Here is a 25,373-nt window from a genome sequence, read left to right as displayed (position 1 = left end):
ATTATATCATTACCAAAAATAATCGATGGCAGTTTAAACCTTCCAACACTCAATAATTAACTTGTTTTAATAATAAATAATTATTTTTGACGAATAAAATCAGTTGAAATAAATTTCTTTAAGTCATAAAGAGAAAACTCTCAAAAATAATAAGTTAAAAAATATTGCAAAACTTTATCAAAAAATTCCAACTCAAAACTAAAATGTTATAATAATAAATAATTATTTTTGATATACTTAGACAATATCCAGATGAAGTTTCAGACTTTAAAGTTTACATTAAGTATTATTTAAAATTAAATAATGAAAATATATAATAAAATAATAATAGGTAGCAGTTTAAACCTTCCAACAGCCAATAATTAACTTGTTTTATGTGCTTTGTTTAATTCAAACAGGTAACTAAACACAAGGTTTATTATTATTATTAATAATAAACATGAGGTTTCTCTGTTAAAAGCTGAACTCTTGGTCTCTGGCTGAGAACCAGCGGAAGCGTCTCTAATGAGCCTGTTGACTCAGATCCTGTTGCTGCACATTTTAGTTCCTCTTTTCACAGAAAAACATGATTCATCTCTCACAATAAAATGATCTCATAAAAAGGAAAAACTAACACACAGAAGTATATAAAAAACAAGTATAAATCTTTATTTTTTAAAAGCAATTTGAACTGAAACTAAAAACACAAGAAGACGGTTCACAAGACAGAAAGATTAAAACATAAAGAATAAAATGTTTTGATAATAATAATTAAAATGTTTCAGTTCTGGCAGCGGAGCGGCAGTTTGGACTTCTGCGGCGTCGTCGAGTCGTTTTCTGCCTTCGGCCGAGTCGGCAGCTTCCACTCCTTCTTCCCTCCTTTCTTCTGCTGCAAACAGGAAATTAAACCATTTAGTTTCATGCATTCCTCAAGAAAAATGAGCTGAATTCATGTAAAATGTGTCATGAAACTCTCTGAACCGCCATAAAGTTTGTTTGGTTTTTTTTAAATTGCCAAAAATCAAGTGTTTATCATAGAAATAAACTGTAAAAACAGGCGTTATTGTCAGAGTTTGAACTTTCCGACAGTCCTTGAACACATCAAAGGTTAAACATGTTTATGATTAAAATGAAGCTTAAAATATTTAGTTTTAGTATTTAGTATAATATTTAATAATTTTTCTGGCAGATATTCTCAGAGAAATTGAACTTGCATTTTTCTTTACTTGTATAATAATAATTATTACTAATATAAACAAAATGTAGGAATTTTTGTAATTAAATTTTAGTTGTTTTTTGGTTATTATTCTTTGATTTGAATCAAAATATATTAAAAAAAATAGCTCAATAACATACAAAATTAAATTTTTTGTTGTGTTATTACCTAAAAATAAAAAATCATGTAAATTCAACTTGTGTTTTCTTTTATATGATTTATTTCATTATAACAGTTTTTCCCACTTGATTATTATTTTTGATCAATTTCATTTTAAATCATTTAATTAATAATCATAAATCAGATAAATTCTACTTTTTTTCTGGTTTCTGTTTGTTGTTGTTCCCATTTATAATTTTTTGCTACATTTTTATTTGTTATCGTTCTATTTTCGTTCAAAAAAAATAAATTGTGTTAGCAATTTTATATAAATTTATTTTATTTGTTGTGTTATAGTATTTTCTTAATAAAATTTGGATTTGTTATATTATTCCATTATTTTTTTAAATAAAAATTCTGATTTATTCAGCCATTTTTAATTCAATTTATTTTTGTGCTGTTGAGCTCTTTTGTTGTTATTTTTCTTTATTTTAAATCAATTTATTTTGTGCGTTATTAAGCTATTTTAACTACATTTTGTTTTGTTATTACCATAAAATAAAATTCAGATAAATTTAACTTTTATTATCTGTAGAATAAAACAGTTTTAAGGAATTCTTCCCACTTAATTGTTTTTAAGTATTATTTTGTAACATTTTATTCATGTCCTGTTTTTATCATTTCAAATCAACTAAAAATTTAAATTTTTTATTTTTTTTAATAGCTATTTTAATTTAATTTATTTAATTTGTTATGTGTTATTTTCTTCATTTTAAACCAATCAAGTGTTTCTTTTATAGTAATTTTTAATTTAATTTATTTTATTTTCTGTGTTATTGAGCATTTTTTAATAAACAAATTTGTTGTGTTATTCCAATAAATAAAAATCATAGAAATAGAGCTTTTTTCCAGATTTTTTTTGAGTTCCACAGAGCTGCAGGACTCAGAGATGAGAGAGATTTATTTAATAGATTTATGGAGGTTTAATGAAATATAAAGTGTATTTTTTGTGATTTTTTAAAATAAAATGAAAAACATTTATGAATATATGAACCTCTTGAACTATATTGAATCAATTAAAATATTTATTTATTTTAAATCAATCAAGTGTTTCTTTTATATTCATTTTTAATTTAACTTATTTTATTTTTGTGTTATTGAGCATTTTTTAATAAACAAATTTGTCGTGTTATTCCAATAAATAAAAATCATAGAAATAGAGCTTTTTTTCCAGATTTTTTTTTTTTTTGAGTTGTTGTGATTGTTGTGATTCCACAGAGATGAGAGAGATTTATTGAATAGATTTATGGAGGCTTAATGAAATATAAAGTGTATTTGTGTGTTCCACCTTGAAGAAGGGAACCCGTTTGGTCTCGTTGAAGACGAGGTTCTCGTCGATGAAGGACGGCTCGGTGGACACGCTGCTGTTAGCCAACGCCACGTCCTCCTCCAGAGGCTCCTGAACGCACCACCAGCAGTTAACACACTGATTCACATTTCATCCAGACAAAAAAATGAAGTTTTCCAGCCAGCAGAGAGACGTTTTTCATCTTTTATGCACAAAAACTCAACAGAATGAAGCTGATTCTAGTAAAAACATTCTGATCTGGAACAAGATGTTAAAATATAAAAATCTTTATCATAAGAAAAGATCAGAATCAGGATCATTCAGGAGGGGGAAAAGCAAAACTACACATAAAACCAACAAATCTAACATATTTATTTTTTTATCTATTTAATAATTCATATTAACTGCTTTTTTTAAAAATTATAACAAGTCCTGATTTAAAAAATGTATATTACAAACATGCTAACCTTGTGAAATATTAATAAAGACAGTAAATTAAAAACCTTAAAGTTAATTTCCACCAGTAAAATAAAATCAATTTAAATAAATAATCCTGTCAGTCATAAAGAGAAAACTCTCTAAATAAATAAAAAATATTAAAAATCAGGTAACTAACTCATTCTAATGTTTTTATTTATTATCTAATAATTGAAATTAACTGCTTTTTTATTAAAAAAAAGTCAAAATGAGAAAAAAAAAGAAAAGAAAAAAATCACAAGGTCCAATTTAAAAATAAAACAAATTCCTTAAATTAAAACACATTATTTTTTGTAAACATTTAAAATATTGGAACATTCTTGTTGTTGAAACAAATTCAAAACACTCAGAACTAAAATGTTCTAATAATAAACTTTTTTATCTTGCTTTTATCTTGTTATATTGTTATATATATATATATATTTCTGTAATAATCCTGATAATAATAATAATAATAAAGGAGAACATACGTGTTCCAGCTGGCTCCGTTTGTCCTCCTCCTCCTGCTCCTCCTCCTGCTGCTGCTCCTCCTCCTCCTGCAGCGCCGCCTGCAGCTCCTCCTGTCTCCTCCTCACGCTCTCCAGCAGCTCGCTGCGCCTCCTCGCCTTCTCCAGCGTCCTCGGATACACAAACTCCCGACGCTGAGGGGTCGTACCTGAACGCAGCACAGAAACAGCTCACAGTCTGGACTCTTCAGATCTCCACAATAAAATATTATTATTATTATTATTATTATTATTATTATTATTATTATTATTATTATTATTATTAAATGGAAAACTTGCAGAGAAAACGTCAATTTTTTCATCCTGAAAAAAATAAGGCTATAAATATAAAAATGTGAAAAAATAATAAATAAATTGATTTTAATTTATAAAGACCAACTATTTTTTTCGAGGGATTTTTAAAAATAAAATTAAAAACATTTATGAATATATTAATATATATGAACCTCTTGAACTATATTGAATCAATTAAAATATTTATTTATATTATTTTTACACCATATATTAGTTATTAATCTGTGTGTTATTCAATTAATAAAAACATAATATATAATATTTAATCTGTGTTATTAAATTATTAATAAAAATAATATATAATATTTAATCTGTATGTTATTTAATCATTAATAAAAACATAATATATAATATTTAATTTGTGTGGTACTTACTTATTCATAGAATATTAATACAATATTTAATCTCTGCGTTATTAAATTATTAATAAAACAAAAATATAATATTCAATCTGTGTGTTATTTAACCATGAATAAAATCATATTAATATATAATATTCAATCTGCATGTTATTTCACCATGAATAAAATCATATTAATATTATTATTGTTACCTGTGGGGACGTCCTGCTGCAGCTCCTCCTGCAGGAAGTCATTGATGAGCTGCCAGCTGGTCTCCAGACCTTCCTGGATCTGGACCCTCTGCTGGTCCAGGACTCCCTGGTCCTGCTCCGTCTGGTTCTGGATCTGGACCAGAGTCCGGTTCGCCTGCTGCTGATGGGCCGACAGGTCCTCGCTGGCCGAGCGGAGCTGCTCGCTGCCCAGAGACTCACAGCTCTGAAGGAACCACGAGATCATGATAAATAATGATCAATAAAACACATTAAATACAGAAATAATCAGCTGAAACATGCAGCGCTGCTGCTGGTTCTACCTGCTGGAGGCACTGAGCTGCACACGACTCCTTCCCCAGCAGAGAGAGCTGATCCTGGGCTGCCGACTCCGCCTGCTCCCTCAACCTGGAGCTCCACTGGAGGTCCTTCTGGACCAGACCTGCACACAGGGACCACCATCACTGACCGCACGCAGGCGCTCGCTCGCTCGCTCTAGCTCGCTCTAGCTCGCTCTAGCACGCACGCACGCGCTCGCTCGCTCTAGCTCGCACGCACGCACACGCGCACGCGCTCGCTCTAGCACGCTCTAAGAAACACACTAAGAAGCTCTCTCTAGCACGCAGTGTTAGTTACTGTGTGTGTGTGCTGGAAAGTGTGTGTGTTGGTTTTGAGAGTGTGTGTATGTTAGTTAGTGTGTTGGTGTTGGAGTGAGTGCATGCGTGCTAGAGCGAGTGCGTGTTTCTTAGAGCGTGCTAGAGCGAGTGCGTGTTTCTTAGAGCGTGCTAGAGCGAGTGCATGTTTCTTAGAGCGTGCTAGAGCGAGTGCATGTTTCTTACGCTCTAAGAAACACACACTCGCTCTAGCACGCTCTATGAAACATGCACTCGCTCTAGCACGCTCTAAGAAACATGCACTCGCTCTAGCACGCTCTAAGAAACACACACTCGCTCTAGCACGCTCTAAGAAATACGCACTCGCTCTAGCACGCTCTAAGAAACATGCACTCGCTCTAGCACGCTCTAAGAAACACACTAAGAAGCTCTCTCTAGCACGCAGGCGCTCAGTCTAGCACGCTCTACGAAACACACTAAGAAGCACGCACTCGCTCTAGCACGCTCTAAGAAACATGCACTCGCTCTAGCACGCTCTAAGAAACACGCACTCGCTCTAGCACGCTCTAAGAAACACGCACTCGCTCTAGCACGCTCTAAGAAACACGCACTCGCTCTAGTACGCTCTAAGAAACACGCACTCGCTCTAGTACGCTCTAAGAAACACACACTCGCTCTAGCACGCTCTATGAAACATGCACTCGCTCTAGCACGCTCTAAGAAACATGCACTCGCTCTAGCACGCTCTAAGAAACACACACTCGCTCTAGCACGCTCTAAGAAATACGCACTCGCTCTAGCACGCTCTAAGAAACATGCACTCGCTCTAGCACGCTCTAAGAAACACGCACTCGCTCTAGCACGCTCTTAGAAACACGCACTCGCTCTAGCACGCTCTAAGAAACACGCACTCGCTCTAGCACGCTCTAAGAAACATGCACTCGCTCTAGCACGCTCTAAGAAACATGCACTCGCTCTAGCACGCTCTAAGAAACACGCACTCGCTCTAGCACGCTCTTAGAAACACGCACTCGCTCTAGCACGCTCTAAGAAACACGCACTCGCTCTAGCACGCTCTAAGAAACATGCACTCGCTCTAGCACGCTCTAAGAAACATGCACTCGCTCTAGCACGCTCTAAGAAACACGCACTCGCTCTAGCACGCTCTAAGAAACACGCACTCGCTCTAGCACGCATGCACTCACTCCAACACCAACACACTAACTAACATACACACACTCTCAAAACCAACACACACACTTTCCAGCACACACACACAGTAACTAACACTCTTCCAGCCTCAGCAGCTGTGTTTCCAGGTGTAAAGGGGGCGTGGCCTACCTGATACTGAGCTCTGCAGGTGAGAGCAGCAGCCCGTCAGCTCCTCCAGAGCCTGGTGGCCCTCAGCAGCGTTCTGACTGAGAGAGGAGGCCAGAGAGGAGGAGGAGGAGGAGAGGAGGAGGACCTGGGAGGAGGCCCGCTGCTCCACAGAGCCGACGCCGCTGGACGGACAGGAACAATAATAATATTTACATTAATATCATTAATATCATGATGATGATTCACCATCCAGTCTCTATTCTTCCATCTGAGTGACTGACCTGCTGGTGTTCTCCTGCAGGAGCTGCAGAGGTTTCTTTAGAGCCGAGGAGGAGGTCTTCAGCTCTGAGAAGTTCTTCTTGGTCTTCAGGCTGAGCAGGTTGATCTGCTCCAGCAGACACTGGACCGACAGACACAGGAGGAGGGATTAATGTGAGGAGATACGGGTTAACTGTTAGAACCTCATGTTTGATGCTCAGGAAGCTAAAGGAAGCCGCGGGAAGCTATATGAAGCTATATGAAGCCGCAGGAAGCTATATGAAGCTACACAAAGCTGCAGGAAGCTACATGAAGCTAAATGAAGCAGCAGGAAGCTATATGAAGCTATACGAAGCTATATGAAGTTACAGGAAGCTAAATGAAGCTATATGAAGCTGCAGGAAGCTAAATGAAGCTACAGGAAGCTTTATGAAGCTATATGAAGCTGCAGGAAGCTATATGAAGCTGCAGGAAGCTATATGAAGCTGCAGGAAGCTATATGAGGCTTTATGAAGCTATATGAAGCTTTATGAAGCTTTATGAAGCGTCTCTGTGCTGGTGTCTCACCGTCTGGTCCTCCTCGGCCTGTCTGATCTGCTCCTGCAGCTTGTGGTGGTCGTCCTGCAGCGAGCTCAGACTCTGCAGCGCCTCCTCCCTCAGCCCGGCGAGCTCCTGGACCAGCCCGCTCAAGGACACGCCCACCTCCTTTATGGCCTCCACCTGCCGGAGACAAAGCCTCACCGTGAGTCAGGAGGTGGAAGGAAACATGTCTGGTGGAACATAAAGGGGCTGAGACGTGGACGGACCTGCACGGCCATCTCTCGCTGCTTCTCCACCGTCGACCTCAGAGTGTCGCTGAGCTCCTTCATCGCCGTCAGACCCATCAGAGTCCGAGCCACCAGCACCTCCTCCATGTCCTGACGGTGCTCCTCCTACACACACACACACACACACACACAGGAAACATTTAAATAAACAGTAAAGTATCTTAGAGATTCGACTCTTCATGCACTGGTCAATTTTGAGGTTTTTGGCTATTTTTAGTGGTGAGAAAACATCAAACACAAACCATTTCGGTGCATATTTTACTATATTTTCTTCATTAGAAAGTTTACACTCCCATTTTACATCTTCTATATTAAATTCATATTTAATTATTTATAAAAAGAACATTTTATAATAATTATATATTATAAAATAATAATTAGCAGTTTGAGATTTCCTCTAATGTAAACTACATTACAAATTAAATGTATTATTATTATTATCATCAGATATGCATATGTTGAACTTTCTTTTGAAATTAAAAAAATATTTTATTTATAATATTTTATTTGCATTGATTGAACTACTGTATATTGAGTAATTTATATAAGACATATTTATATTTTATTTATTACACCATATATTAATCATTTATTTATGCATTGGATTTCTTATTTAGAATGAATTCATGACAAAGTGTTTATTATATATATTTTATTTGTTTTATTTAATAATGCCTTACATGGCACTTACTGAAAAAAATAATGCTGGGCTGGAAAAAGTCATTATCATTAATGATAAATAAATAAATAATTTTCATATAAAATGATAATATTTACAAAGGCCTTCGCTAAATGTTTTAAATAAAAAGGACAAAATATAATAAAATATAAATAAAAATATGAAAAAAATAAATTCTCCTTAAATAAATAGAAGTTACTTTTTTAAAAATAAAAACATGTAATTTATAATATTTCATACGCAGTTATTAAACTAATTTGGGTTATTTCATGATATTTATTTTAACATTTATTAAAGCTTTTAACCATTACTGTATAGTGTTTTATTTATTATTTAATAACCGGTGCGTGACTCTGGTTTGTGGCGTTTCTCACCAGCAGCTGCAGGATGTTCTCCTTGTCCTGCAGGCAGAGCGCCTCCTGCTGGACGATCCGCTCTCTGCAGCGGGAAACGCCGTCCGCCACCAGGCGCCCGACTCCGCCCACCAGAGACGCCACGGTGGTCAGAGACCCGCTGAGCGCCGCCTCGTTCATCTGCAGCACGCCGTCTGACACGGGGACCAAAACACACTTTAAACATTAAAGCCAAACATTTCCCCCGTGCATGAATACAGTTTCTGTGTGATTTTGTGTCTTTTTTAGTCGTTTTTACCTCTATAGTCATGGAAACAATGGTGGTTTAATACTTTTTTTCCACAACTGTATTTTTGGTCATTTTTACATATTTTTTTGGTCGATTTGTATCCATTTGATATTTTTGTCTAATTTTTCTTTGGTCATTTTCACAACGTCATTTTTGGTTATCTTTACATCTATTTTTTGTCATTTTGTGTCTTTTTTTGTCGTTTTTACCTCTATAGTCATGGAAACAAGGGTGGTTTAATACTTTTTTTCCACAAATGTATTTTTGGTCATTATGTGTCTTTTTCAGTCATTTTTACATCTATTGTTGGTCGATTTGTATCAATTTGATAATTTTGTGTCATTTTTTTGGGTCATTTTCGCAATAATTTTTGGTCATTTTGTGTCTTTTTTTGTGTGTCATTTTTACATCTACAGTCATGGAAACATTCTTGATAATAACCAAAATCACAATCAATAAAACCATGTTAAATGTCTAGATATCAGCTCTTAAATTAAACTCTTATCAGCTAATTTTGTTGTTATCATTATATTTGTCCAAACTAATGAACCTTTAGTTGTTTGTCTTTTATTAAAGAGTGAATCAGTGACTAACTCAGTAACTTTTTGGAACAGGTAGTGAGGAACTCTAACTAATAAGCTGTCTAAAGGTTCCCAACACATGAAGCTGCTGTTTCCTCACCGAGGGCGTCCCTGCAGCCGGTCAGGAGGCTTCGCTGCTGCTCTCCGTGCTGCTGCAGGCGGAGCTGCAGGTCGCTGAACGCTCCGTCCATCCGACCGCTGAAACTCTGCTGCACACAGCTGTTGTGCTGCTCCACCTCAAGGTAAACACAAAAAATACATTTAAAGGAAAGAAAGAAACATCCAACCCTCCTGAGTCACTCACAGGAAGTTGTTCTTTGAGTCCGGCTGCACAATTAACTGCAGTTTTATCAAAAACTCAACATAACTGATGCAATATCTAAATTACAACAGATGCAATATTTACTAAAAGCAAAATATGCATCAAGTTGACTTGATTCTGTTTGAAATAATTATATTTATTTTATTCTACAGATTGGTACAGATCCTTGCAAAACAAACTTATAAATCTAATTAGAATAAAAAAAACATTTAAATTAAATTAATAATAAAAACATTTAAATTAATAAAAAATAAAATAAATAAATTTAAAAAAAATTAATATTTTTTTAAATTAAAACAAACAAAATACAAAAAAAATTTAAATTACATTTAAACAGTTCAGAAAATTACATATGCATGTAATTATTCATATAATTAATTTAAAAAAAATGTAATTCATATTTCTTTCATAATAGAAAAAAAACTACTAATAAAAAATAAATAAACAAAAGAAAAGTTAAATAATAATATATATATATAAATGATTTATTATTATTAAATAAAAATGTAAAATTAAATGAATAAATACCTAAATAAAAAATACATGTAAAAATATATATTATTTACATTTATTTATTATTTTTAAAAACGTATTTCTACATTTTTTAAATGTATTCATGTATGAATCTATTCATTCTGCTAGGAACAGATTTGAACTTTGTGGGGAAGAAAACATTTTTAGAAGTTATTTTTTGAGGAAGTACGGTGAGTTTTCTCAGCTTGAACTCAGTTGATGTGAGACACACACACATGAATGAAGCTGTAGTGAACAGACTGTATATATATGATAAATAAAGCTGTAGTGAACAGACTGTACATATATGTATATATATATATATTATATATCTGATAAATGTGTGTGAGACCTTGTTCTTGCGGTCCAGCTTGTCGTGAAGCCCCGAGACGTCTCTGGTGCTCGACTCCACCGTCACCAGCAGCTGATCAATAAAACACTTCATCACTCACATCATCAATACAAGAGGCTGTCAGCTGTTCAAGTCTCATTTTATCAGCTGAGTTAGAAACCAGATACAGAGCTGAGTGGAAACAGGAAGTTAGACACATTACCAGAATAAGAGACTTTATTAATAGAGAGGAAAGTACATGAAGGAAATAAAAGAGGAAGTCTGAAAATAAACGAGTCAAATATTTAAATATGAAACACTTTAAAGAGACGTTAGTGTGTGTGTGTGTGTGTGTTATAGTGTGTGTTGCTGCTAATGTGTTAGTGTGTGTGTGTGTGTTGCAGCTAATGTGTTAGTGTGTGTGTTGCTGCAAATGTGTTATAGTGTGTGTGTGTGTGTTGCAGCTAATGTGTTAGTGTGTGTGTGTGTGTTGCAGCTAATGTGTTAGTGTGTGTGTGTGTGTTGCTGCAAATGTGTTATAGTGTGTGTGTGTGTGTTGCAGCTAATGTGTTAGTGTGTGTGTGTTGCAGCTAATGTGTTAGTGTGTGTGTTATAGTGTGTGTGTGTGTGTGTGTTGCAGCTAATGTGTTAGTGTGTGTGTGTGTGTGTTGCAGCTAATGTGTTAGTGTGTGTGTGTTATATAGTGTGTTAGTGTGTGTGTACCCGTCTTGCCATGTTGTAGAGTCTCATGTTATAGTGTGTGTGTTATAGTGTGTGTGTGTGTGTGTGTACCTGTCCTGCGGTGTTGTAGAGCGTCTCCTGATGTAGTGTGTGTTATATAGTGTGTTAGTGTGTGTTTTGTAGTGTGTGTGTGTGATAGTGTGTGTGTGTGTGTGTACCTGTCCTGCGGTGTTGTAGAGCGTCTCCTGAGCTGAGCTGAGGTGTGAACAGACCGTCTCCTCCTCACTGAGTCTCTCTCTGGTCTGCTGCAGGTCTCTGCTGGTCTCCTCCAGCCTACACACACACACACACACACACACACACACACACACACACACACACACACACACACACACACACACACACACACACACACACACACACACACACACACACACACACACACACACACACACACACACACACACACACACACACACACACACACACACACACAGAGACAGACACACAGACACACAGAGACACACACACACACACACACACACACAGAGACACACACACACACACACACAGAGACAGACACACACACACACACACACACACACAGAGACACACACACACACACACACACACAGAGACAGACACACACACACACACACACACACACACACACACACACACACACACACACACACACACACACACACACACACACACACACACACACACACACACAGAGACACACACACACACACCTTTAATATCTAGTCTATGAACTCCGCAGGCTGCAGCGTGACCTCTGACCTCTGACCCCTACCTGTGCTGCTTGTGGTCCAGCTCCACGGTGCACTGCTCCAGACGGGTTTTACTGTCCACGAACAGCTCCGTCACCTGCAGGACCACACCACAATTATTATTATTATCATAAATCAGATTAAATATAGATTATAGTGACAGAAGCCGGTTTCCATTAAGGTGTTTTTTAATGTGGCATTAAAGAAAATGAGCAAATAAACAAAGCTGCAGCAGTGTTTTAGCTACAACAGCTAACAATTTAAGTTGTTTTATTACGAAAAAGTTGAACTGTTTTGAATAACTTCCTGTCGCTAAACAAAATAAGAGCACAGTGTGTTAACAGAATCCACACCAGAATTTACAAGACTCTCAAAATAAGATGCCTTAAATAAAATATAGAAGAACCTTAATTCTCCTTTACAATAACTCATTAAAATATGCAATGATAAGATCAGATCAGTGTATATGATGAATAGTGGCATTAGAATGTGTGAGAGGAACCAAATTTGGGCTTTTATAAAAAAACAAAATAAAAAACCACCCTAACCAGCTATTTGTCGTCCCTGTCTGGCTGCACCAGGTCCTAGTGGAAACATGTTAACAGAACCACGGCAGGATAACATAAAGATTCTATAATATGTTATCTCCAGACTGGGAAAAATGTGTAACAAGTGGTGTTAAATCTATTTTTCCTGCTACGTTCGTGGCTTCAGCGCCACCTGCTGGTCGTTCAGCTGCAGAGCCTCTAGATCAGTTAATCAGAGTTAATCAGAGTTAATCAGAGTTAATCAGAGTTAATCAGAGTTAATCAGAGCCTCGTACCTTCTTGATCTCCTCCTCCATGGCGGCGATCTTGTCTGTATATTCCACAGAGTGTTCTTCATGAGACGTGATCTGAGACATCATGCTCCTGAAACAAACACGCTTTAATGTTTATATTCACTGCTGGGATAAGAGCTAAACTCACACTTTATAAGATAAAATGATAAAAATGCACATCAAACAACTGTAATAATGAAAATAAAACTGTCACCATCTATAATAAAAACAACCGTCACCATTTATAATTAAAATAAAACAACCGTCACCGTCTATAATAAAAATAAAACAACTGTCACCGTTTATAATGTAAATAAAACAACTGTCACCGTTTATAATAAAAATAAAACAACTGTCACCATTTATAATAAAAAATAAAACAACTGTCACCGTTTATAATGTAAATAAAACAACTGTCACCGTTTATGAAAATAAAACAACCGTCACCGTCTATAATAAAATAAAACGACTGTCACCGTTTATAAGGAAAATAAAAAGAAATATAAGAAAGTATCCAAAAGGATTTAATATCATTGTAGAACCTGATAATGTAATAACTTCCCGATAATGTAATAAAGTGCATTTCCCAATAATGTAATACACTTTTTTACCAATAATGTAATAAAGTATAGCACCAAGCACCTTTATATTTCAAGAAGCTGTTGAATCATTCGTTGTCATGGATACCTCGTTGGTGAAAAACGGATGAACGGGTCAAAAGTTAATAAACATTCAACTTTGACCTGTTGGTGGCGCTAGAGCTCTGAGCTAGAGTTGATACACAGTATCACCACTTGAACCCAAGTAATGGGTGGTCTGCTGTTAAATTATTACAATATTGGGGAATTATTACATTATCAGGACTTGGGAAATGAAGGCTAACCTGATAATGTAATAACCTCCATTAATGTTATACTTTATTACATTATTGGTAAAAAGTGTATCACATTATTGGGAAATGCACTTTATTACATTATCGGGAAGTTATTACATTATCGGGACTTGGGAAATGAAACCTGATAATGTAATAACTTCCCATTAATGTTATACTTTATTACATTATTGGTAAAAAGTGTATTACATTATTGGGAAATGCACTTTATTACATTATCGGGAAGTTATTACATTATCGGGACTTGGGAAATGAAACCTGATAATGTAATAACCTCCCATTAATGTAATACTTTATTACATTATTGGTAAAAAGTTTATTACATTATCGGGAAATGCACTTTATTACATTATCGGGAAGTGATTACATTATCGGGACTTGGGAAATGAAACCTGATAATGTAATAACCTCCCATTAATGTAATACTTTATTACATTATTGGTAAAAAGTGTATTACATTATTGGGAAATGCACTTTATTACATTATCGGGAAGTTATTACATTATCGGGACTTGGGAAATGAAACCTGATAATGTAATAACCTCCCATTAATGTAATACTATATTACATTATTGGTAAAAAGTGTATTACATTATTGGGAAATGCACTTTATTACATTATCGGGAAGTTATTACATTATCTGGACTTGGGAAATGAAACCTGATAATGTAATAACCTCCCATTAATGTAATACTTTATTACATTATTGGTAAAAAGTGTATTACATTATTGGGAAATACACTTTATTACATTATCGGGAAGTTATTACATTATCAGGCTCTACAGGCCTTTTATCTGTTATCTCAGTCAAACTAATAAACGTAGTGTGTTTGTGCTTCCTGTGACTCACTCGTAGTTCTCGGAGGACAGGTAAACTCCGTTCTTGTCTCTGGTGGCGGCCAGATCTCTCTTCAGACGCTCGATCTCCTCCGTGTACTCCTGCAGGAGGCAAACACCAGTCAGAGATCCATAATAACCATTGAAACATGCAGCTGGTCTGCTCCTCCTCAGACGCTCTACCTTGATCAGAGTCCTCTTGGTGAGCTTCTGGTTGACTTCTGGCTTGTTCATGATGTTCTTGGCTCTGCTGGCGTACTCCAGCGTGCTCAGAGTTTCCTACAGACACACAGAGAGTCAGCACAGAGCTCCACACTCAAGACCAGCTCATAAATATACAGGAATTATCTGTTTTAGTGCAGCGAGTGGTGAGGACGGACCTCCAGGTTGCTGGAGGACGGAGACACGGTGGCGATGATGGAGGTCTTGGTTCGTCCCCCCAGAGAGTCCTGCAGGATCCGGGTCAGCTTCGACTCTCTGACGGGAACAATTCACATTATTTATATATATTTTTTATAACAATAATAAACTTTATTTGTATAACACAATTCTTAACAAAGTTACAAAGTGCTTTACAGGCAAGAGATAAAAACATAGTGGAAGACAGAAAAAATGACAATAAAACAACAAAGCAAAGTAAAGTGCAATGCAGACAAGTTGGAATCACAAATGTCCCATTTTTAACGTAATTTTTTTTAACGTAATGTAGTGTTTTTTCAGTCATTTTGTCTTTTTCTGTCATTTTGTGTCTTTTTTTGGTCATTTTGATACTGCCTCCAGCGGCCCCCAGGTAATTTGAGTTTGAGACCTCTGTTCTAGGGACTGTGTTTTCAACAAAAATAACTTTTTGTTTCAATTTGTTACATTTAGTGGATCTAGAGGAACTGGAGTGGAGGAATAAAGATAAATATTTAGTGAGAATATTATTGGTGGCCTGTAAGAAATCAATAAGGAAGAAATGTCTGAAGAGGGAGGACCTAGTGCAGATGAATGGATTGATATTATGTCCAGTATCTTTGTTATGGGAAGAATTACTTTCAATTTAAGAACACAGAAAGAGGTATTTATTGAAAATTGGCAAAAATGGATTACATATGTCTCTACCATAAAACCAGATTTCTGGTAAACTCAGCCTGGACGATCAGAATACTTTCATTTCTTTGTACCTTTCCCCTTTTTATTTTAATTATTCATTTATTTTTGGGTGTTTTCCAATCCCCTTTTGTACACTTTTACTTTTTTCCTTGATGATATTTTCTGTATTTGTCTAGAGGTCTTCATGTTGATTGTTTGTTTGTTCATTTCAAAAACCAATAAAAAAGTAAATGACAAAAAAAAAAGAAAATCATCCTGACAAAAAGGCCAGAAAACACGTTTAAATCAAAACAAACCCTTTAGGAGTGACCATGCGTCTACCTGTAGGGGACGTGAGGTCGTTTCTCCACCAGCGCCGTGATGACTCGTCCCAGCGTCAGCAGTGATTGGTTGATGTTTCCCGCCTCACGAGCTCTCTTATCTACAGCACCAGAACGCCCGATGTTCTCACTGCCCGCCAGATCCACCTGGAGGAGGAGGAGGAGGAGGAGGAGGTTATACAGGTTTACTGCAGAGGAAGATTTAGTGCTTTCTGGTCTTTCTAGTGAAGTTTTCTACGGAGCCCTGAGAGCTCACAGCTGCACCTGAAGAAAACACAACAAACTGAGAAAACATCTTCATCAATGTGACAACAAGAGCAGCATTTAGAAAACAAAGACCACAACACAACACAAGTGTTTCCAGAGGACACTTAAAAGTGACGCACACGTCTGGACACGCTTCATATTATCACGTTGGTTCAAGATAATGATCATTTCACGTTAGAACGTTAGCCGGCGATCAATAGCATGCTAACATTAGCGGCGATCGATAGCAGTTAAACAAATCAAAGATACGCGTTTTAGTTGGTCTTGCTAGCCGGCTAACGTTAACATGCTATCGATCGCCGGCCAGCATGCTACATGAAATAAGTAATGAAATGCATAAATAAATAAATAAAAATGACTCAATATAGTTCAATAAATACAAATCCGATATTATGAAACTGCAATGTGATTGATAAGGGGTAGCAGGCTAACACTAGCAGGCTAACACTAGCGGGCTAACGCTATATATAACATTATAACATTAAATGATCATTATGTTGAACTAAAGTGATAATATGAAGCGTGTCCAGACGTGTGCATCACTTTTAAGTGTCCTCTGGAAACACTTCTGTTGTGTTGTGGTCTTTGTTTTCTAAATGCTGCTCTTGTTGTCAGACTGATGAAGATGTTTTCTCAGTTTGTTGTGTTTTTATATGTTTTCTTCAGTGCAGCGCTGTGAACTCTCAGGGCTCCGTAGAATACAGTGTGCTGCGGTTCTCTATTTTGTTTACTAGTCACTGTTGTGTTTTTGTGCAATGACAATAAAGAAAGTCTTTATGGAAAATGACTATGGAAAGTGTCAGTGTACTGACTCATGTAATAGTATCACAAGTACTTCATTTTAGAAGGATTTATTACCAGATTGAGTTTTCCGATCTTGACCAGCTCCTCCCCCTCCAGAGTGATCTCCTTCATGTGGATGGTGACGGAGAACACCGAGTGGGAGCGACTGGACACGAGACACGAGAGGAAACGTCAATAAACAATTAATCACAACACATAGCTGAAAATATGCAAAAATGTATTATTTTATTATTATTTTGTCTTTTTATTTTTGCTTTTTAATGATTTTGTCCATTTATTTACATTGTAGATAGAAAACTTAAAATATTTTAAAATTATAAAAAATAAATAAAAAATAAAAAAATACATTTAAATAAAAGTACATTTTTGAAAGCACAATATTTTCAAATTTTTAAAAAGGTATTCATAAAAAAAAAAATATATATATATATGAATATATGAATACATAAATATTATCTGGAGTATTAGTTATTATGTTGTTGTTGTTATTATTATTATTATTATATTATTATTATTACCTGGAGTAAGCGTTCATGAGGGTGGAGGCGGTCCTCCTCTTGGCTGATCCTCTCTCCAGGATCTGGTAGACTTCGTCCTTGTTGTGAACTGTGACCTCCTCCAGACCTTTGACCACCACACCGCGCTGAGGAGAGCAGACAGGGGGCGGGACAACGTCACCAACATGAACCAATCAGCAGCAGGGGGCGGGACAACAAAACAACATGAACCAATCAGCAGCAGGGGGCGGGACAACAAAACAACATGAACCAATCAGCAGCAGGGGGCGGGACAACATCACCAACATGAACCAATCAGCAGCAGGGGGCGGGACAACGTCACCAACATGAACCAATCAGCAGCAGGGGGCGGGACAACATCACCAACATGAACCAATCAGCAGCAGGGGGCGGGACAACAAAACAACATGAACCAATCAGCAGACCGGGGGCGGGACAACAAAAACAACATGAACCAATCAGCAGCAGGGGGCGGGACAATGTCACCAACATGAACCAATCAGCAGCAGGGGGCGGGACAACGTCACCAACATGAACCAATCAGCAGCAGGGGGCGGGACAACAAAAACAACATGAACCAATCAGCAGCAGGGGGCGGGACAACGTCACCAACATGAACCAATCAGCAGCAGGGGGCGGGACAACAAAAACAACATGAACCAATCAGCAGCAGGGGGCGGGACAACATAATTTATCTCATATCATAACTCGGGCCGGGACTCGATTTAAAAAATGTATCTAATTAATTAGAGGTTTTGTAATTAATTAATCTAAATTAATTGCATTTTAATCGCATATAAATATTTGACCTGAGAACAGTGAGAAGTCATTTTTTTCACATGGATTTTTAGTATACCATTGAATAATGACTGAATAACAATCATGAACAAAAATATTGTTTATTTTTGTTCAAGTCCAACAGACCAGTGACATTTTTGCCATCAAGTGTAGCAATAGCATATTTATAAATATAAAACATTTGATAAATCCAGGTAGCCTATAGGTAGGGAGACCTTCTGTAAACTAGAATACTTTGGTTTTTGAAGTAAAACACAATCCACGCTAGCTAGCACACTAGCCGCTAGCTGCTATATGTTTAGCATTGAGGTGATACTTGAGGCTGGATGTGCTGCTATGGTGATATGTGAATTCCTTGTTGCCTAGCAACACAACCATGCTCTTATGGACGCTTCCATCCGTTGGTTTTTAGTAACTAAATGTCCCATCATCCACGGGGCCAACCAAAGGTCTCATCAGCTTCTTCCTTCATGTTCACTGTGGTTTGTTGTTGTCTCAACTCATCAACGCTAGTTGGTGCTCCAGTATAATCGCTCCTCCTGAAACTCATCCAGGGAGAAACGTTCCGCCGTGCAAAAATAAGTGTGATTAAAATACGTCAATTTTTTTACGCATTAATTTTTGTGTAATTAATTAACGCGTTAAAGTCCCGGCACTACTTATAACAGATCTTAAGGAGCTGTATGGAGTTAATAAGGAGTAAATAATAAGGAGTAAATAATGAGGAGTAAATAATGAGGAGTAGATAATAAGGAGTAAATAATGAGGAGTAAATAATGAGGAGTAAATAATGAGGAGTAGATAATAAGGAGTAGATAATAAGGAGTAGATAATAAGGAGTAGATAATAAGGAGTAAATAATGAGGAGTAGATAATAAGGAGTAAATAATGAGGAGTAAATAATGAGGAGTAGATAATAAGGAGTAGATAATAAGGAGTAGATAATAAGGAGTAGATAATAAGGAGTAAATAATGAGGAGTAGTTAATGAGGAGTAAATAAAGCACCTTGTTGCGCGGGTCGTCAAACAGCTGCAGGCGCTCGGTGACGTCCTCGCTGGGGCTCAGCAGGTCGAACAGCTCCTCGTTGTAGATCTCCAGCAGAGAAACTTTGACGGAGAACTCGGTGCCGCTCTCAGAGAGCTTCTCAAAGATCTGGTGCAGCGTTCTGGGGATGATGCCGGCCAGCGGGTCCTGAAAAAACACACACCGAGCAGGAAAACAGCTCAATGTCGGCTGATTCCAGCTCCGTTAGGAAGCCAACAAATAACCAAATGTATGGGTTTTTTTTTAAAGAATCTGCAAAATTACACCGCTTGCCTTTAGAAAAAAGACCTAAAAAACAGGCGTTATCGTAGGAATTTTAACTTTAAAGCAGACATTGAACAGACCATTACAGTTTGCGTTATAAAAAGTGACCAAAACTTGTGTTAAAATGTTGATATTTGTGTTTCTTTATTCCACATGTGTCAGAGAGGACAGGAGAGGCTGGAAACAGGACAACACTTCAATATGTGGAGAAAACTTTACAGCAATACCTTTTTTAAATATTTTGTATGTCCTTTTTTGACAAATGTATGCATTGTTTGTATATATGGGTTTTTTCTTTTAATTTTGTGTCTTTTTTTTAATATATTTTTACGTCTTTCTTTGGTTGTTTAGTGTCTTCTCTTTAGTAATTTTGTCTTTATTTTTTTACAACATTCGTGACTTCTGGGCACTTATATATATATATATATATATATGTATATATATAAATTCCTTTTTATTCCAATTTTTAAAAGAGAATTTATCAAAGAAATTGAACATTTTGTCTGGTTTCTGTCATTCTAACTGTGTTATAAGACCGTTAGAGCTGAAGGCAGCAGAGACGAGGAGTTATTCTGGTTCTGACTGACCTCCTCCCAGGTGAACTCCTCGTCTGGACTCCTCTCTCCCTCCATGGTGAAGGTCTTCCCTGTTCCAGTCTGACCGTAGCTGAAGGGAGAAAACAACTTAACACCAGGACCATCAATACTTTATCCATCAATACAATAATAAACCACATCATAACTCATTCAGGAAGGACATTTCTGTCTTTAAAAGGTAACAAGTTGGAGGTTTTTCTCTTTTTTTTTTGACACTGCACAAAAAGGTAAAATGCATCAAATCTACATTGTTATAATTCAGAAATGTATCAATTATTCATTTATATTTTTTAAATGTATCCTGCTCATGTCCATTTATCACACAATCAGTCCATATTGTAATAATGGTGACGAGCCTACTGAAGCCAATTAAACTGAAGGATGTTATTGATCTGTGAACAGATTAATATTATAATTAATATTGACTCACGCGAACACGGTGCAGTTATATCCCATGATGACTTCGTCCAGGATGGGACACACCACGCTGCGGTAGACCTCGATCTGCTTGGCCGCCGCACCAAACACCTGACAGGACCACAGGAACATACGGTAGTTAGACACGTTTCAGAACAGGGGACGCAAACTCATATTACCTGGGGGCTGATGGAGGCAGCAGCAAGACGACAGAAAAAAGACAGAAAATGACTAAAAAAAAGACAATTACTAAAAAAAAAAAAGACAAAATTACTAAAAAACAAACATAAAATGACAGAAAAAAACAAAATTACTAAAAAATACACAAAATCACAAAAAAAAAAAAAAGACAAAATTACTTTGAAAAAAAAGATACTAAATTACGGTACTAAAAAAAAGACACAAAAATATTTTAAGACAAAATTTCCCATAAAGACTGAAAAAGACAAAATTATTTAAAAAAGACACACAATTAAAAAAAAGACAAAATTATTTTAAAAAGACACACAATTAAAAAAAAGACAAAATTACAAAAAAAAGACACAAAATTACTTTTAAAAAAGACACAAAATGACAGAAAAAAGACAATTACTAAAAAAGACAAAAAGAAAAAAAATACCAAAAAAAAAAGACAAAATCACTAAAAAAGACAAAATTACTAAAAAGACAATTATTTTAAAAAGATACAAAATGACCAAAAGAAACACAAAATTATTGAAAAAGACACAATTTCCCATAAAAAGACAAAATGATTTCAAAAAGACACAATTTAAAAAAGATACAGAATTAAAAAAAGACACAAAATGACCAAAACAGTAATTAAAGGGACCTTCCACACACAACACGGTAAAGTGCCATTCATATAAAACTCACATTAAACTTTCATATCAAGGTGGGGGCCACAAAATATCGTCACGAGGGCCACGATTGGCCCGCGGGCCTCCAGTTTGACCCCTGTGTTATAACACTGTAATAAAGCAGAGAGGGGTAGGTGGAGCTCCTCACCATGTCGAAGGTGTAGGTCTTGCGAGCCGCCTTGTCGTTCATCCCTCCCGTCTTCACCAGGACCTCCTTCCTGCTCGGGTCGCAGTCGATCACGCTGCACGAAGACTTCCTCTCCGTCGTGTTGAACGGCCTGAAACCAACGAAGAAGAAGAGACTCAACTCATGACCAAGCCTGATCCATCTCTCTCTAGAGACATGTGAAGAACTGACAATGAAGCTGACTTTTGACTTCTTTTTTTAACTTTCTTACTCAGACTTGGTACTCTTTTTCAGTGGTCAAATTCAAGCACTTTAAGGACTTCCCAGGTCCGTTTTCAAGCTTTTCCAGGACCTCACAATGGTTGTAAATGAGTACTTTGATACTAAAAGGGGTCATTTCACTTCACCGTACCACCAGCAATGGTTTTACACTGTTAACCCTGTAGAGTGTCCAGAAGCTCCAAATAATCCAGACTTGTTGCCTCCATCAGACTAGAAAACAAAGCAGCGTGGAGCCCTACTGTACATTAACATTCTATGTTGGACTAAAGGACTAAAAAAAGACACAAAATGACCAAAAAAGACACAAAATGACTAAAAAAAGACACAAAATTACCAAAAAAGACACAAAATGAGAAGACAGAATGACCAAAAAAACCCACAGAAGACACAAAATGACTTAAAAAAGACACAAAATGAACAAAAAAGACACACAAAAAGACACAAAATGACTAGAAATGACTCCAAGTCTCTAAAGCTCCAAATAATCCAGACTTGTTGCCTCCATCAGAGTATAAAACAAAGCAGCGTGGAGCCCTACTGTACATTTACCTCTAAAGTTCTGGCTGTAAACTCCATGAGGCCAGTTTCAGTTTGATGATGATATACCAAGTAAAACTGGAGACAAGCTCAAATAGATTTAGTATCAAATGATAGAACTGGATGGAACCCTCTTATATGGTAGATTTGACACCTTTGGGCACATTTGACACATTTAAAAGACACAAAATGACCAAAAAAAGACACAAAATGACCAAAAATACACAAATGACTTATGCTGCTGTAGCTTTTCTGACATCAGGTTTTTGTTTGTTTATATTTTTCTATCTCCGCATTGAAAAAAATAAAGCTACCAATGGCATTATTTATACATATTTTTCGATATTTTAAATATTTATCAAGTATTCAGTACTCACAAGGAAGTACAGAAAAAGGTTTTGCCATGTTGTTATTTTTCATAGAATTTATTTATCATAAATATAACTGATATGTTATTATTAACACATCACACTAAAAAGCTAAAAAGGTAAAAAAATAAATAATATTTTATCAAAACTGTCATTTTTAACACATTATAAACCAGCAGATGGCAGACAGGAACTTTGGAATAAACTTCCTCTTTACCAGATGCAACATTAAACACATTAAAGCCTCAATAATTATAAATACACTTAGAATAATGTGTATTTTTTTTTATTTAATAGTATTACTTTTCATACTTCTGCAGCTTTTTTACACGTCAGGTTATGAATGCATGACTAACTTGTAGCAGGGTGTTTTTACAGCATGTTTTTGCTACTTTTATGCACATATAAAGCTGTGAATTCATATTTAAATTGATAAATGATCCCTCCAAATTATTATCAAGATATGAATAGAAGATCTGTGTAATATAACTGTTATGTTTTTTAAATTTAAATTAAAAAAACTAATTTTTAACAAACTATAAACCACTAGATTGCAGAAAGGTACTTCACAATAAACATTAAAGCCTCAATAATAATAATACTTATAATAATGGGTATTTTTTTTATTTAATAGTGTTATTTTTCATGCTTTTGAAGCTTTTCTGCACGTCAGATTTTGAATGCATGACTTTAACTTGTAGCAGGGTATTTTTACAGCATGTTATTGCTACTTTTATGCACATATAAAGCTATGAATATTTATTTAAATGGATAAATACCTGCATCTGACCACCACCTGGATGTTTCTGCCCTTCTCCTCCCGTTTTAACCCGCTCAGGTTGTGTGAAGTCATGGCTGCAGAGAAACGTCCTTCTGCGCCTATAAATCAGTCTGAAAGTCCCAGAGAGACACTTTAAATCAGCACAGTAACAAAAACAACAAGTTAAAGATGATATAAAGTCAGATAAACTGCTGTCAAACACAACAAACGGTGCTCGGCTACACACGTTAGCCACCACTATAATAGCTCAGATTTAAACCGCCGTTACTACGACGTAACTTACCGAATCCCGGTAAAACTTCCTCTCCTCTTACAATAATAATCCGTTTAAAGTTTCCGCCACTAATAAGTTATTAAAGTGAGTATTTGTGCGGCTGTTGGTCCTCTTCAGCTCTCTCTCTGTCCGCTCTCAAACCCTCTGACCGCTCGGAAACCTCAAAACTGCTACAAAAATTCAAACAGTACTTTTAAATTTCTAACGACCAATGAGAGGAGAGTAACGTCCAAACAAAGAACGCCATTGGTCAAGAGGATACACGTGACTGCTTCGGCGCGGAGCATCACGGGAGGTGAAGATGGTATAAATACCGAGTGTCTCCACCAGGGGGCCACCGTGTTCAGAAAACAGATTCACATTATTTTTTCAACAATAATTATTATTATTTTTAGTAGTAGAAATAGTAGTATTATTGTATATTATATATTGCATTTTTTAATTAATATTTGTATTATTATTACCATATTTGTAAACTTGATTTACATTAAATCAGTCGACAAAACAATGATAAAACTAAACAATACTATACTAAGTAAATTTAAACTGATTCAAAGCACAGAGGTTAATATATATATATATACATATATATATATATATATATATATATATATATATATATATATATATATATATATATATATATATATATATTTAGTGAAATGGTGTTCTTAATCTCTCACAGATCAGGTTCAATTAAGAGAATTTTCACAATAAAAGCATGTTAAAACGTTTTTAATAAAAAATACTGTGGTTTTACATAAAGTTGATTTTAATACTTTTAACTATTTTTTTTTTGTTGTTTTTTAATCTTTGAAATGGGTCAATTTGACATGTTTAATTGTCCAAAAGTGTCAGAAACTAAAAAATCCCAATAAACATTGTTTATATTTTATTAATAACTCCATTATTAGTGTCAGTATAAATATCGGTTTTATTTGTTTATTTGTTGTTGGTTAAACTGGAGCTCAGTTCATATTTTGTACAGGGCTGTAAATAAAAATACATATTTAAAATAATTTCCTAAATCCAAAAACAATCACACATTAGTTTGTTTGTTACAGATACTAGTAGGGAGAATTATTCTAAACATGTAAATGTTGGCAAATAAATATAATTATTAAAGCAGAAAATGGAACAAATCAATAAAAGTATTCAGAGTAATTCTCTCTTTAGGTTCATTATAATTATAATAATAACAAACATGTTTTGACTTTTACTTTAATGTAAAATAAAAATTAATAAATATAATAAAAGACTGTGGTTTGTTTGTTTTTTACAGTACATTTACAAACAAAAAAAATTTAATTTTAATTTTGACATGTTTTAAGAACAAAGAGACACAAAGGATCAAATATTAAATCTAATATAAAATATTTAGTAAGACCTCCTCTCATGATTAGAAACAAGACTTCAGATGTTGTTTAAAAATGAAAAACAGAC

At 35.6% G+C, this 25,373-nt stretch overlaps 1 protein-coding gene across 2 annotated transcripts; it reads right to left on the bottom strand.

Annotated features, from left to right (window-relative positions):
* Positions 1-623: 623 nt before the first annotated feature.
* kif11 (kinesin family member 11) lies at positions 624-24,104 on the bottom strand. Of its 2 annotated transcripts, none has more exons than XM_059360001.1 (27): positions 23,940-24,104; positions 23,655-23,766; positions 21,710-21,839; positions 20,718-20,815; positions 20,279-20,357; positions 19,389-19,574; positions 17,585-17,709; positions 17,121-17,211; positions 15,997-16,142; positions 14,961-15,057; positions 14,764-14,859; positions 14,594-14,682; positions 12,855-12,942; positions 12,055-12,128; positions 11,456-11,570; positions 10,578-10,649; positions 9,491-9,626; positions 8,542-8,714; positions 7,468-7,593; positions 7,229-7,381; positions 6,685-6,803; positions 6,425-6,585; positions 4,793-4,911; positions 4,473-4,695; positions 3,590-3,774; positions 2,643-2,753; positions 624-865 (listed from the first exon to the last, which is right to left on the bottom strand). In XM_059360001.1, the coding sequence occupies exons 2-27, from the start codon at positions 23,726-23,728 to the stop codon at positions 761-763; spliced, it is 3,171 nt and encodes a 1,056-aa protein (XP_059215984.1). In that variant the 5' UTR covers positions 23,729-23,766; positions 23,940-24,104; the 3' UTR covers positions 624-760. The 2 variants fall into 2 exon arrangements, with proteins under 2 accessions (XP_059215984.1, XP_059215983.1); XM_059360000.1 differs by having other exon boundaries at positions 624-868; positions 23,940-24,103.
* Positions 24,105-25,373: the final 1,269 nt, after the last annotated feature.

This window comes from Centropristis striata, chromosome 20, assembly GCF_030273125.1.
Source record: "Centropristis striata isolate RG_2023a ecotype Rhode Island chromosome 20, C.striata_1.0, whole genome shotgun sequence".
Classification (NCBI taxonomy): Eukaryota; Metazoa; Chordata; class Actinopteri; order Perciformes; family Serranidae; genus Centropristis; species Centropristis striata.
This window is presented reverse-complemented; position numbering and strand designations above follow the sequence as displayed.